The sequence below is a fragment of the Melospiza georgiana genome, chromosome 1 (assembly GCF_028018845.1).
Source record: "Melospiza georgiana isolate bMelGeo1 chromosome 1, bMelGeo1.pri, whole genome shotgun sequence".
Taxonomy (NCBI): Eukaryota; Metazoa; Chordata; class Aves; order Passeriformes; family Passerellidae; genus Melospiza; species Melospiza georgiana.
In genome coordinates this window covers 122,980,893-122,995,831 of record NC_080430.1, presented here as the reverse complement: position 1 = coordinate 122,995,831, position 14,939 = coordinate 122,980,893, and the positions used below count along the sequence as shown (strand labels likewise).

Sequence of the window (14,939 nt, the reverse complement as noted above, 5' to 3'; positions counted from 1 at the left end):
GTTAGTGCACAACATCAGGGTCTGTACCAGCCTCAGATTTCTTAGCCAATTCAGGCAGCTGATTTTCTATTCACAGTTTCACACTGATCCTGTTCTCCCTTCATTAATGCAGCATTTGGGGCTTTCACACGTGGTTTGTAAACAGAGAATCATTAATGTTTGCTTCACTCTTCACTTCAGTGACAACCTTAGTCCTTAAAAAGAGTGTTCCTGAGAACTTATGTCCATTCATGCTGTTGCTAGAAAGTTATTTCAAGCTCAAGCAACTTTGTCTTTCCAAAGTAACCAAGTTCCTCTCTCATGTCATCAGTTGCTCAGGTTGTACCCAAGACCAGGCTCCTCCACTAATGCTCCATACCATGCTCATCCTCAGGGTATGTTATTAGCAAAACACACCTTCTCACCTCCCTCCTACTTTTTAGGCCCTGTGATGAGAACAGGAGATCTCAGGATTGCCAGTTTTTTCATGTTTCCTTGGTGTGAATTATAAAATTAATTAAAGCTCCTCCCTCTGGAAACACAGTATTTACCTGTTATATGTGTGGCAGACAAGTTGTTTCTGCAAAAACCATGTCAGCTATAGTTAACATTATTTTGTAGTGCTCTGCATTGTGTTAATTTCTGAATAATTAATGTATTAATTTTTATCATGTTTTTATTATTTATTTGGGGGGATGATTGTATTAAGTGTTTAAACTCAGTGGAGTTAAGCTACTCTCTCCTATGCTGACAAAAAATATGTATCTTATTTACAGAATAGAGGATGTGAACAGGATAGCTAGGTAGTTTTCAATGTAAGTGTGATTTTTTTTTTAAATAGAAAGTCCCATCCCCTGATTTCAGTTTTCCTATCAGACAAACAGGTCTCTTTACACCTCTCAGTGCCAGCCATTGTAAACAAAGTTGCTCACTTTGCATGTGCTGCTGTCTGTATAAATACTTACCTGGGTTAAGATTTAACAGATGGAAGGTGAGCAGTAAGCGCTTGCTGCGCTGATTATCCTCTATGCTATGGTGGCAGCTGATTTTCTCTTTTGTGAAACCAAACATCACATCCAGAGGTCGGACAGAGCTGGGTCTCCCTTGCTTGACTGAGCATAATACATGGCTCAACCTTCCAGTTCTCATGAATCACTGAAACAGGAGCTCTGAATTCAGAGGAATAGCAGGAAAAAAACCCTCTTCAAGTTTCTTCGGCTCAGAATTGCTTTGCATTTAGCAGATATTTTATATATTGTCTTTGGAAACCGTACCAAATATTTTTTTCTCCTCTTATTTGTACTTTGCTGGTTTTTGTAGATGTCAAGTGTGTGCGTTACTGTAGCCAGGAGGGTGAAATACTGCCTCAGTAACCTGTGACAATGCCTTTAGTCTGCTTGTTGTTGCCTATTTATGGCACAGTAATGGTTTATTTCATCATCTAAACCCTAGGACTGTAATTTAATGAAGATTTAAGGCTATGATACAGCTGCTATTCAAACTGTGTGAGAGAGGCATGTTGGAATAGCTCAAGATTTACTGCTGAACTGTCAGTCTTTAAGCTACCAAGTGTCTTTACCCTTTGGTGCAGTAGCTACGGAGGGAACTGTACCCACTGCTGTGAGGCAGACACGGCGATTAATGAACCTGAGGCGCGCTAATCAAACATGTGTTTTCTTGGCACAGTGATTGTGTTATATATCACATCCCAATGTACAGGCCTTTATCTTTCCTTAATGATCTAGCAAGGGGGCTTTTTTAAATGTGGGTGTTTTTCATGCTCTCCTTAGATTTGTTCCACAGGGGGTGGCCGTTAAAAACATCTGACGGGCATGCAGTTAGCCAGCACCCTGCTGAGATTAGTAAAATACTATATTTAGTAATAGCACTACATCAAGGAACTCCAGCATTGCAGGAAACAGTTTGATTCAATGCTCTTTTTTCTGATTTTTTTAAAAGAAATTTTTTGTGTATGTCTTATTATTTCATCTGGGATAATTTTTTTCCCAACTTGGGCTTGGTTTTTATGTCTGTTATTCAACTTTTTAAAAAATATTTGTTTCGACTATGGGATTTCCCCCTCTTTTTTTGTTTTATTTTTACTAAAAAAATGAAAAAGTAATTGTTAAGCAGGTAGTAAGAATGAAAAGTGGTATTTGGAATCTCTCTCGTACTGCTCTGTGTCTGAAGGAACTGATCTAATATTTGTTAGGAAATCTCTATGGATAACACATAATACAAGGATTCATACTTTTAAGTATTACAAACTGTACAGTGAAAGCTCCTAAAATTGGCTTTGATAAAATGGTTGAAATGAGCAAGTATATTAAATTTATTTCTGTGCCCGAAGTATTTCTTCATCAATAAATAAGCATGAAAGAGACTTGGAGCTCAGACAGGTTTGTTTCATTTTTTCTTTGATAGTTGACATGACTAACTGTAGATGAACAACATAAAGTGGAAGATAAAAGACCCATATGAAAAAGAAAGCTTTTCACCAGGATGCCAGAGGAAGTAAACTCTTTCATGAGACTCTTGTCCAAATCAAAATCACTATTTTAACAACTAATTTCTGAGCCTATTCTGGTTTTCTTGTTGCTGTAAATCTAAGCCTAGGTAAAATCTTGGAAACTATTCTGTAAACTCAAGACTCAATTGGGTGCTCTCCCTTTAAGGGGTAGATTTAAAGGAATACCATCCTTTGTTCTAACAAAATAGTCCAGGCTTGTCAATCCAGAAGATTTGTGCATTGCTGAACATAATGGCATTTTATTACCTAGTTTATTTCTGTCTAGCATTCTAAGACTCCTGCTGATGCTTTGACTCAAAGTAGTTTTCAGTTTGGAAACTTGAACTCCAGTGTCACAGATGACTTCTTTCTTTTGGTAATTTGTATTTTTTTTTTAACTATTAAATGTTCAAGAAAGAAAATGTTTGTCCTGACAGAAGTTGTGTTTCAAACTGTGAACATCTAAGCAGCAGTGTGTGAAAAGGGTAGCCTTTATTTTTGCTCCCCTCAGACTCTTGTTAGCTAACTCGTTTCTAAGAGTAGTTTGGGGTATTATAGTCAAGCTTAATGATTAAGTAGCAGTACAGCAGGTCTCTCACCCTCCTCAGCTGTGATTCAGTAAACCACAGCCCTTGTCCATGCTAAAGGACAGATGTTCAAATTCAGACATGCATGCTGAAGGCCAGCAGACTAGGCTCTTCTTGAAGTTAGGAACATTGTATTTGCAGAATCATTTCTGCAGTTTAACTATGGCCATTATCTGAAATTGCATATTGATCCAGTTTTTAAAGCAGCTTATTGCAAGATAAGTCCTGAAATATTTTTGCAGTTTCCATGAGAACACTTGCAAGTAGGGAGGGGTATTATAGTAAAGGTAGACTGAAGAGACATCTTTATATAAATATGAAAGAAATGGGAAATTTCCTGCTTGTGAAGCAGCATTATGATGGAAGTACCCTAAAATGTAATTTCCTCTACAGTTTTATGCAGTGCAGTTTGCTTTCTCCTGTATAAAATAATATATAAAATTAGGAATTCTGGCTATGCCATTCCCCATTCATTTGTAACATTATAAACATTCGTCTTATATCTTCCTTTATATGTAGCTATAAATGCCCATCAGAATATGTACATCTCTTCAGTAATTTGAAATACTGAAAACAAGGGCCAAATTTTAGCATAAGTTGTCAAGTGGTTTCAGACCTTCACATAAATTTCTATATACACGCTCCAATGAATGGCACCCATCCATACATACTCATACCATGCTGCTTGTTCCTTACTGAAGCAATCTGTAAAATGAATATACATTTGCATGTCATGTGAATGTAGAACAAGAAAACATATATGTGTGAGTAAATCTGTGGCATTGTGAAAAAATATACTTCTAGAATTTATTTCTGTATTTTGGTGTCTGGGATGCCCTCTGTGTTTTATGCATTGAGGTTTTGTGCTATGGAGTGCTGTGTTTGGGATTCTTGAGCTGGCCATACATGATTTATCTCAGGTGTATGTAGTTACCCAGGAGAAAAGCTGGCAGTGCTGTATGCTTTTCCCAATAAATGAGCAGTCTCATTTAGAATTATTGCCAGCATCTTGTTGTGCTGACACTGCTTTGTGCTGTGTGGACAAACCTTGGAGGAGAATTACATGTAAATCACTCATAATAGTCTGAGGCTAGAGTCTTGCATTTTACTCAGAAACTTGCACAACCCTTGCTAGAGATATCTATATCCTGGCCATTGTTTTCTAACCAGATTCTAATTCTTTTCCATGAGATCTCTGCTTAAGTGTTATCTAAAAAACATTCTGAATATTAATGAGTGAAATTTCATTGCTGTTTAATCCTTAAATGCACTGAGCTAATCTATGAGTGTCCCTTAATTATAAAAAGTGAAGCCAGGAAATTAGGTCCTGGACACAGAGAGTAATTATTTTCATAACTCTTTTGTTTCTACCTCCACAATGTATGGAAAGAGAAAATGACCAATTGTGGTTAGGCCAGAGGCCTTTATGATGGCTTAGAGTCCCAGCACTGCCAGTCAGTCCAGTCCAGCTTGGATGAGTCATTTAAAGGCTGTCCATGAAGTGTCCTTGCCTGCCCAACAGAGATCTGGTGAGATGGGCTGTAGTTAAGCACTCCTGACTCTTTAAGGCACAGAGGAACTTAGAAACTTATTATTTTTGTTGTCATTAATCTCAATAATGGCTTCATAATCACCATCAGAGCATTTGGCCAGCCTTCAGTCATCACTCCTTGATCACAGATACTGAGTCAGGTATTTGCTGTGCTCTGCCTTACAGGATATGATATTCTTGAAAGAGTGTTATAGATGTTCAGATTCTTCCCACACTAAGTAATAATAGCATGGACATAGAAACTGAAATATTTGCACCATGCTGCTGGCCAAAACCCAAGAAATGTTTGCTGCTATTTGAGCTATTTGATAATTATTTGACTACTATTATTTCTCTCTGAGTGCCTTATTTGGACATTCTGCTCTAATAGGTAAATAAAAAAGCCCCAAATTTTGGCTTGTAGAGCAAACTTGAAGGGGAAAGGAATAATGTAGTTTAAGAATGTAGCAACTGGACTGATAAATAACAAAACAGGATTACTGGGAAATTGCACATACGCATGCCAAATGTAGAAGTCTGAATGTTTCTTCTGACTGCACAAATCTGTAGACTAGAGAGATTTGATGAAAGGACAAAGTCTTATTTGTTCCTATTTAAAGTCCAGTCTTTTGTGTTTTATATCACTATTCATATCATTAATATAGAAAGTGTTTATTTTGGTTTGGCTGAAGAGCTTCAACAGAGCAAGAGATAATTAGAAAACTGTTGTCTGAGAAATTCCAAAATAATGGCCTTGATACATTGAGATGAGGCCAAAAATGCATAATGAAATCCTTTTGGGAAAGTTAAGCCTATAGAGATACCAAAATTCTGAATTTATTGCCATTTCAGTGCAGGATTCTAAAGGGGATGTGAGTCAAATCTGCTATTGCAGATAGTAGTGTCATGAAATACTGACAGTTTTTTCCTCTGGCTATCTCCCGTTCTTTCAGCTTGTTAGTCATTCTTTATTCCAGTGGACACTAGTGAATTTTATACTCATATTATTCTGACAAAAACGTAACTGACAAACATGCTGCGCAGCTCAGAAAGGGCCATTTCCCCATTTCTAGATATGTCCTTTTCTTGGTCACCAGATTTTGCCCCTTTTGTGATGTCCTGTTTGCAGCACAGGACCATCTTCTTGATCTTTGCTGCCCCATTTCTCACATTGCATTCCCACAACACAAACTCAGCAGAAAATCTACTTTGCAACTAGTTGTGGAAGCTTGATAAGCCTTTGTCATAACAGTAGTCCCTGACATTTAAAGGACTTCAGTTTATATTTGTCAGCCAAATTTCATACCTTCATACCTCTTTCAATTAATCAAAGTTAAACCATTGTATATGTGAAGGGGCCTCTTGTGGTTTCTAAGTGAGTAGTATGGCTTTTCTGGCAGAGAGCCACAAGCAATTTAGTAGGCACATAATGTGGGGGTTGAGAGGAAGAGAGACAGGAATAATCCAGAAAGCTTTAAGAAGGCCTGAATGAAATCAGTATTTCTATACACAGTACAAGACTTTCACATTCTGTATCTTTTGGCCGCAGCAAAACTGTCTTGATGTGTTGTCAGCAAAGTAATTCTGGAACATAGCACCAACTTGATTTTCCTCTTAATCAGTTTTGCACTGGTTTTGCTTCAGTTGAAGTATTCCCAGTTTCCACCTGTGGCAGAGTTAGGCACAAGGGATTTAATAAACAGTTTACAATTTTTATATTGTCACTAAACTGTTTCCACAGGAATAAACTTAATGTAGTTCCTAGTTGTCCTCAGAAATGGCAAGATTTATTTTGTAGCCTAAAAGTCAGGATGAGGCTTTAGCGTGTACCTTTTGCCTGAGAGCCATAGAGCTGTAAATAGATACTAACATAAAAGGTCTGTCTCCAGCAGAGCTGATCTCTCTTTCCAATTCTGACAGGGGTCACATAGTCGATGTAAATTACCACCATAAACTAAATTCCACCTCTCCTGTAGAACAAAGTGCTTGATATGCCTGTCCAGAAGTCAGGAGCTATGCAGAGCACTGTAATATTTCAACAGTTCAGCATGAGTGGCAACCTGTTCTTAATAATGAAATGCTAGCAACATTTAATTTCATTTTGTTTCACCATGTTAAAATCCGTCCTTTCTTTAGGGGATTTAAAAACCATCTGAAGGGAACCTGCAGACAAAGAGAATAATTCAAGTAGAAGCACTATCTTTCTCTGTATTTCATGCTAGTTCAGGTTCAACATACACATCTTGATGCCCACAGGGAATGAGTTACATTTAGAAAAGGATAGTCTAGACACCTCAAGAAAATGCGATTTCTCCATTTTATCTGTCGTTTTGATTCAATTGTTGTATGTATCATAATAGTAATGTCAATAGTGTTAGTGGATTTTGCTAGAAATGAAATTAAAATAGGAAAAATTAAACTATTATTGGCAAATTTTTCAAGGTTGTAATGATTTACTTGGGTGTTTTATAACTAAGCTACAATATGCTCTAAGAATGACATGTAGGTTGGAAACTTTAACTTGAAGCTAGATTCTTATATAGATATAACATCTTGAATTCAGTCTGAAAGATGTCAGAATCTAAAGAACTCAGCACTTCAAAAATTATGCAACAGGCATATCTTGGAAAATTGGGCCCCAGTTCAACATGTGACTATCTAGACTATTTTACACACTCCTTTTTTGATATTAAAGATGAATTCAATGTAAATGTCTGGAATTCTTCTTACAAGCTTGTTGGAAAGGGACAGTATTGTAGCATGACTCCCTTGTGCAAACCTGGTGTTTAGCAGATTACGTATGTTATTCTGTTATAGGTACACTACAGTGATAGACAAAATGGCAAAGAGTGTTTGACCTGTTTGACACTGTCTCCTGTGCAGATGACTTTCCAAGGTATCGGGAGCTCCATTGAAGCCAGCCATGACCAGGTATCATACCTTCACCCCCACTCTTGTGATTTTATTAATATCTGGTAAGGCCAGACTGTCAGCGTTAGTAAATTTAAAAATTTCGACACATTCTTGTGCTTTTCATATGGCATGTTCTTGTCACAGGGATTTGCCTCTCTTGCCCTACTAAAATCCTGATTAGATCTGAAGAGTGAAATGAAAAGGAGACAAAAGTAAATTGCCTTTTACATATTTTTAAGATATATTAGGAAAGCCTGAAGAGTTTGCTTTGGTTTTAAAGTCAGATGTAAAGTTTCTGCAAAGGTTTTATTTGCTTTTATGTATGTATCAGGTCTTGTCTATCCTATTTTTGTTAGAAGATTATGAATAGTTGGAAAAGCAGAGAGATGATGCCATCATCTCTAGCCATCATCTGTCACAAGAAACTGGTATTTGAGAGGGGAAAGGCATTTTTAATCAGACTGTGTAAAACTTCATTTTGTTTGGCTGTTGCTAAAACATTTAATTCAAGCATCTGGCAAAAAGCCTGAAGAAAAAAAAAAAGGCTCAATGTTAATCATTTATCACCCTGTTGCTTCAGACGGGAACTGAGGGGGACTTCCATTCTTCTTGTCTTGTCCTCCAGCACTTGTACGTATAAAAGCAAGACAAGACTTTGATACTCTGAAAGTATTAAAAGCAAAAAGGAAACAAGCAGAAGAAAACATTAAACCAAACCTTGCACCTTTCATATCTTCAGTAGATTAGAAAAATTACCATTTTTACTTGCCTTTGCAGATTATCTTTAAATGATACTGTGTTCACATTTGCTATACATTTTATCAGACTCTATGCAAGATTCTCTAAGAAAAAAAAAAAGGAAAGCTGCCTTAAGAATTAGCAGAATTAGTTACTTTTAGGGAAAAGTTTGGACACCCTTAGCCATATTTTTGTTTGGTGGGTTTTTTATTGAAAGTTCCTTAGTTAGTTGTTAACATAAACTAAGCCCATTAGTTATTTACATGGTAACATGAGGATACTTCCTGCCTTAAGTGTTTGGTGTTTTACAGTAATGGAGAGCTGTGGTAAGTCAGACCATATTTTGACATTCAATTCTCATTTCATCCAGCAACTTGTTTATGCTGCTCTAAAGCTGCTCCATTTTTCTTTCAGTAAGGATAGGCTTTTAAAATATCGTTATAACACAAGGACGATATTTAGACATTTCAATGAAGTTAAGGTGGTCCCTGTCAGTTTGGTAACAACTACATTCTGGGCTACCAGCCAGCTTGGCCTTTGTCTTAGCATTTATTTAGGCTAGAGTATGATATGTAAACAGAAAAGAGACTCTGTAAGCAAAAAGCACATTTAAGCCATCTGAATAATTATATATTTAAGACCTCTAAATGAAAATGTTGTATTGAGCCTGAAAAGTCAAGCACCCAGAAATTAGGAAATTGCAGATTATGTGCAGCTTTAGTTTCATCCCAAATGTACCCATTCCATGGTCCAAATAGGATATTCTTCTGAGAAGAAAAAAAATTCTGTAAAATCACAGATAAAGATTGTATCATAGCATATTCACAAATAGGTAGAAATAATTTTACTTGGGCCATTATGTAGCTGGAATTTCTTCATCTTGTTTCAATTTGAAGTTTAAAAACTGTTCATAATTGGTTTTAGTTACGTAATTTTCCACAGGGTTCTTAAAATGGAAAGATAAATGTTTTGTTATTGCATGATGGGGTGGTTGTTACTGAACCCACATCACTTGTGCAAAGATTTCTTTTGAGCCAAGAGCAAAAGAAAATAATAATCTGAAAGCCAAATGCCAACCAGTGTCTCACAAAATAAATCCACTCACTGGACAGGATGCACAAATTTCTGCTCACGCCTTTCCTAAGTGTCAAAGGAATTTCATTTTCTGGGTAAGAGGGGTGCTGTTGATGGGTTGTGTTTGATAAGGGGGTAGCATGACTAGATTAAAGGATCATTTTCCATCACCTGAATAAAAAGAGAAAAATTAATCATTAGCAAGTCAAGGCACTGGAATTAATAAATTAATAACAAAATTAGGGCTATTAACTAAAAGAAAATTTCCCTTTTCTCTGTTGTTCCTATTGCTTGGTATGTTTTTTCCTTGTTTTCTACAATTTTACTCATAGTAGGTTGATTTGATCGTTATTCTTTTAAAAATAGGAGACAAATGGTGCACCTTTGTCAAACTGAACTTCATTTTTAAGTGTCAAATTAAATAAGTGCAAGATAACTGCGTGCTATAAACCTTGAATTTTAGAAATTCTTCTTTAACTTTTGTAATCTGTTACTTTTAGATCATGTCTGTAGTATTTTATGGCTATTAGGATAGACTGATCACTTGGAAGGCTGTGATTTCAGTGGAGGGATGGTGATTTCTGCCTCAGTAGGGAGGCCTGGCATGGTTTGACATCAGGAACTGTTGGCTTCTGTGCTTATGAAGATAATTTTTCTCACATTCATTTAAAAATATTGATTCTACAATTTCTAGAGGTTTTTTATGGAACACTTTAGGAATGAGACTCTGGAATATTTTGGTGGAAAAGGGGTGAAAAGTGATGTGTGAGAGTATCTAACAAAAAACTATATACAGATTTGTGACTATATTGTGGCAGGAGAACTACAATAGTGTGGTACGTGGCAGCTGATAAAAAAAATAGAAATGAAAAGAAAAAAAAGGAAAACTATGCTGCCAATGGCATCTCCATCACTGTAGAATACCTTATAGATTGGACTTGTCTTTTGTAATGTGTCTCCCTACTTGTATCCAGTGGGAGATTTGTTACCCAGCAGATACCAAAGTGCTTACAATCCTACATGAGTACATTATCTGGCTGTTTCAAATATGTCAAGACTTGACACTGCAGTTTTTCAAGTCTCTTGCTCTTTTCCTGTACTCTGTAGGGAGTTTTCATTCTTTAGATTGGTCTAGCTTGTGATTTTAATGAGTTCAAATATTTTCCCCACATACTTCATCTGAGCAATTTCAGATTAATATAAACATATCATACTGGTACACTAATTAGTGTGTATTTCGAATGTCTGATTGACAAGGCATATCTCATTTGGTCATGAAGCAGTATTGTGGAAGCAATTGCTGGTCTTTCACTTTTCTTTTGACTAAAAGAAAAAATGGGAAACATTCCTAGAGCACTACTGCAGTCTATCCTGCCACATGTTTTGCTAGGTTTTGCATTCAGGTATACCAACCTCTTTTATAAAAATTTAATAGGGTTCGTATTTTTTTTTCCTGAATGATTTCTTTTTATTTTTTCTGTTTCCCGTTACCTGACTATAACTCTAAAATTCTCTTTCCTTAACAGCAGCTATTCTTTGGAGGTTTTATTTTTCAGTAAAATTTAGTTACAAGTAGCTATTAGTTAAAATTGTGACCACTTTCTATTGATTTTCTCAATAAAAGCTGAGTTTTTCCTTAATGGTAGTGAAGCCTGGCATTTTTTACATTGCTGTGGGAGTGGTGACAACCTATTCTCAGGGCTTATGATGGACTTCAGGCATATATTGTAACGCTGGGGAATGAATTGTAAGTTAAAGTAACAGAAAGGAAGTCCAGATAGTTTTTTATTTGTATCACTGAGAAAATTCAAGATATGAAAAGTAGGAAACAGAAAAGGGAAAAATTCATAGATAGGAGGCTATATAATCAAATATAGTTGGAATGAAGCAGAAAACTAAGAAAGTGCAGAGAAATGGGGCAGTGAATGGGGCACAGAAGAGTGATAGAGAAAGTTAGAGCTAAGCAGAAGGGGTGATCAAAAACCCCACCAAAAAAAAGACATCCACACTGCTACATCTCAAAGTACTAAAACCTGAATTTCTTGTTACTGCTACAAAAAATATCTTCCAGTTTTAGTGAACTGTAACACATGAAGAGTTCTTTGAATTCTTGAGTGCAGGCACACTAAGAACTGTAAGTTAGAAGTTGTAATGCTAGCAATTGTAGGAAACGGAGATTTATGTTTTCCCTGAAGGACTCTAGTCAATATCTTAAATTTGTTATAGATGCACTCAACAAATATCACTGGATTCACTATAATGGCAACTAGGTAAAATTTGATGCCCTATGTCAAGCAAGACAGCCTGTGACATATTCTCAATCTTAGAAGTGACTTCTGCTATGAACAAGCCAATGTCAAACTCAGCTTCCATGTTTACATGTATCTTTTAGAAACTTGCAATGTTACCATCTTTAGTGTCTTTACAATAATTGTTTTTCTGGATGTTACTGCTCAGAGTGACTGAGTGCTTTGGGATATCACACTCCTGTGGTTGTCATAGGTGTGAAAGAATAAACATCTTGGGTGCATTCATAAGGCTTACTGAACAGCAGGCAAATTGAAAGTATGAACATTCATTTTAAAATGAAATTATTTAAAAGTCAGTGCTAGTGATGAGAAAGAACATCTTGGGCCCATTTTGAGATTTAGCATGCTTGCCATGGAGTACTCTGCCTGAACAAGGAAATTTTTAACTCCAAGTAACTTAATGTTCATTGAGGAGTGACCAGGTCTCTACTTGAATTTCAGGAGGCAGATCAAAGAGCAATCCATTGTCTTAAAGTCTCATTGCTTTAATACTTTTTGATGATTTTGGAGGTTTTAACTAAATGCATGTTTTTTGGAGCCGGCAGTACTGTCAATCTGTTTATTACTGAGTTCAGCTGTTTACTTCATCTAATTGTACTGTTAAAGTGATATCAATGAACATTTTATGCCTTTATTTTTATTCCTTGCTTTCTTAATGTTATCCATTCTATTTATGTTGTATATTAAATTGTAGTTTTAGAACTCTTCTGCACTTTGCAATGCATAGAACCAAATGCTTTTATTTTGCAGGAAGATACCTAATGTTTAATGTTATATTTAATCTTCCACTAATAGCACTTTTATTTTCAATTATAAAAATAGCTGGAAAGAGAATGAGCAGGGGCAGAAATTGTAGAAGTGGGAGAGCTACTGATAAGATAGAATTTATCAGAGAGCCCAACATGAAGAGGATGTACTGAAAAGAAGATGCCACACTCAGCAGTTTCAGAAATCACTGATGGAAAGCTTGGCAGACAGCAGTGGTGAGCAAACTGAAATGTGTTTTGTATCAAACCATCTTTGCTGGCCTGCAAACAGGCATTTCTCAACAGGGTTAACAGACATTGGGATGCCCAGATGTGAGCAGCTCCTGGTGGCATTTGAACACAGGAAGGGCAGAAATAGTTCTCAAGGAGCAATGGAGAGGGGTGACAGGCTCAAGGGTGCTTGGAGCATTAAGTTTTGAAAAGAAGCTCCACATCTCTGTTCTGGTCTCAGAATTGCTTGTAGAGCATGCTCAGGAAGCAGCATCTAGGGAATTTACAAAAGCCAAAATAACTAAAGGTGTCGTCACTGAGTATGTGAAGGATAAGAATTTGTCCAGTGCTGTAACCAGAAAAGATAAATGGGGTTGTGTTTTTTGTTAAGATACCTTTCCAGGTCAGAAAATCAGATGATTTACTGGACACTACATTAATTACAAATTTATTTTTTTTTTTGTAATGAGAAGTTAGTATTTTCTAGATGTTGAGATTTACTTCACAATGGATTTTTATGTACTGGACATGGTCAAAAAATTTAAAAATGTCAAGGTTTTCTTTAAAAAAATGGATGTATCCTTTTTTTGTCTTTTTCCCTTAGGTGATGTTATATGCTTCATTTATCACCTCATTTTTACTTTACTTACTGTAAATGCATTTATCATTTCTTTGGGGTGCCTTCTTCAATAAAATGATACAACTTCAGTTTTAATAAGCAAAAATTTTCTAGCAGTTTTCCCAAAGTTTGGCAATTCCATTACAGCATCAGGACTTCCACCTGACCTTTTGAAAACATCTCCCACAGCTAGGTCTCCTTCTCCTTCAAGGAGGGGGTATCAGCATGACCACAGCTGAGTGCCCAATGCTCCAAAAGAGCCAGCTCACGTAGGAAAGAAATTTAAACTGCTTTTGATACATAGCACCACATTTTGCTTTTCTTCTGTTCAGTCTGCTAGGTTGCTGCTGCAGTAAGGAGCCATCCCATCAGGTTTTAGTTAGGCTCACTGGACTGTTGTCTGCTATTTGATATTTTTCCTCATCTGTTGTGCTCCCCACGACTGTGTGTGGAAGTACTGGTACATTCTCTCCGTATTCTTCATCTTCTGTTTTGCATTATGTCAGTCTGCATGTACGTGACAGAACATTTGCTTTTCCCTGGCAGCTGCTAAAGTTTTCCTTGATGAGCCCAAGATCAAATGCTTGTATTTGTTCAGGAAGTGTAATCTTTAATTTTCAAAAAGTGGGTTACTAATTAACTGCTGAATGGGAAAAAAATGCAAACCAAGGCAAGCCTATCTTCTTGCCAGACTCTTTCAGTCCTCTCATTCAGGGCTTCCTGAGTGGATTCCCAATGTGACTGCTTCTTGCTGAAGATGCATAATAGGATTTTTCAGTGCTCTGTGTATGCATGTTTGTTTACACAGCAATGTCAGCAGGGTATGAAATGCTTCTGTTGCAGTCTCTGCCTATCTTAAATTCTTGGCATGTAACTCATAACTAATGACAAACAAAGACCATGTATATTTTTGGGACTGTCTTCATCTGTTGGGAAAACAGAAAAGAACGCCAGAATATCCTCCTGACTGCTGTTGTTGAGATGTAACAAGAGTGGTGAGGTTTCACAGGATCACACAATGGTTGAGGTGGAAAGGGACCTCTGGAAATCACCTGGTCCAAGGCCCCTGCTCAAGCAAGGCCACCTAGAACAGGCTGCCCAGGCCATGTTGAGGCAGCTTTTGAGCATCTTCAAGGTGAGACGCTGCCTTGGTTGTTCTTTCCCATTTACTTCATCTCCAGTCCTGGCTGCTTCCTAAACTGCTGAGCTAGGTGCAAGCAAGCTCATTGAGTTGGGCTGATCCACTGGGCCTTAGATAAATGCCAGTGCTGAAACAAGGGAGACATCAGGACTGCCCACTAAAGAGGAGAGGAGAGGAGAGGAGAGGAGAGGAGAGGAGAGGAGAGGAGAGGAGAGGAGAGGAGAGGAGAGGAGAGGAGAGGAGAGGAGAGGAGAGGAGAGGAGAGGAGAGGAGAGGAGAGGAGAGGAGAGGAGAGGAGAGGAGAGGAGAGGAGAGGAGAGGAGAGGAGAGGAGAGGAGAGGAGAGGAGAGGAGAGGAGAGGAGAGGAGAGGAGAGGAGAGGAGAGGAGAGGAGAGGAGAGGAGAGGAGAGGAGAGGAGAGGAGAGGAGAGGAGAGGAGAGGAGAGGAGAGGAGAGGAGAGGAGAGGAGAGGGAGTGATCTCTTTCCACAGCAGCAAGCTGTTGGCTCAGATTACCCGCCTTGTAAAATGATGTTTAAAGGGAATGAGGCAAAAATTAACTGT

At 37.4% G+C, this 14,939-nt stretch overlaps 1 protein-coding gene across 2 annotated transcripts in view; it reads left to right on the top strand.

Moving 5' to 3' along the window:
* The window catches only part of STAU2 (staufen double-stranded RNA binding protein 2), a 168,754-nt gene that overhangs the window by 99,436 nt on the left and 54,379 nt on the right, over positions 1-14,939 (top strand). The window contains exon 13 of one of the 2 annotated variants that reach the window (XM_058044359.1): positions 7,424-7,537. The exons of the other annotated variant lie outside the window; for it this stretch is intronic. Coding sequence (XP_057900342.1) covers positions 7,424-7,537 — 114 coding nt within the window. The remainder of the gene's footprint in view (positions 1-7,423; positions 7,538-14,939) is intronic. 2 annotated transcript variants of the gene reach the window in all.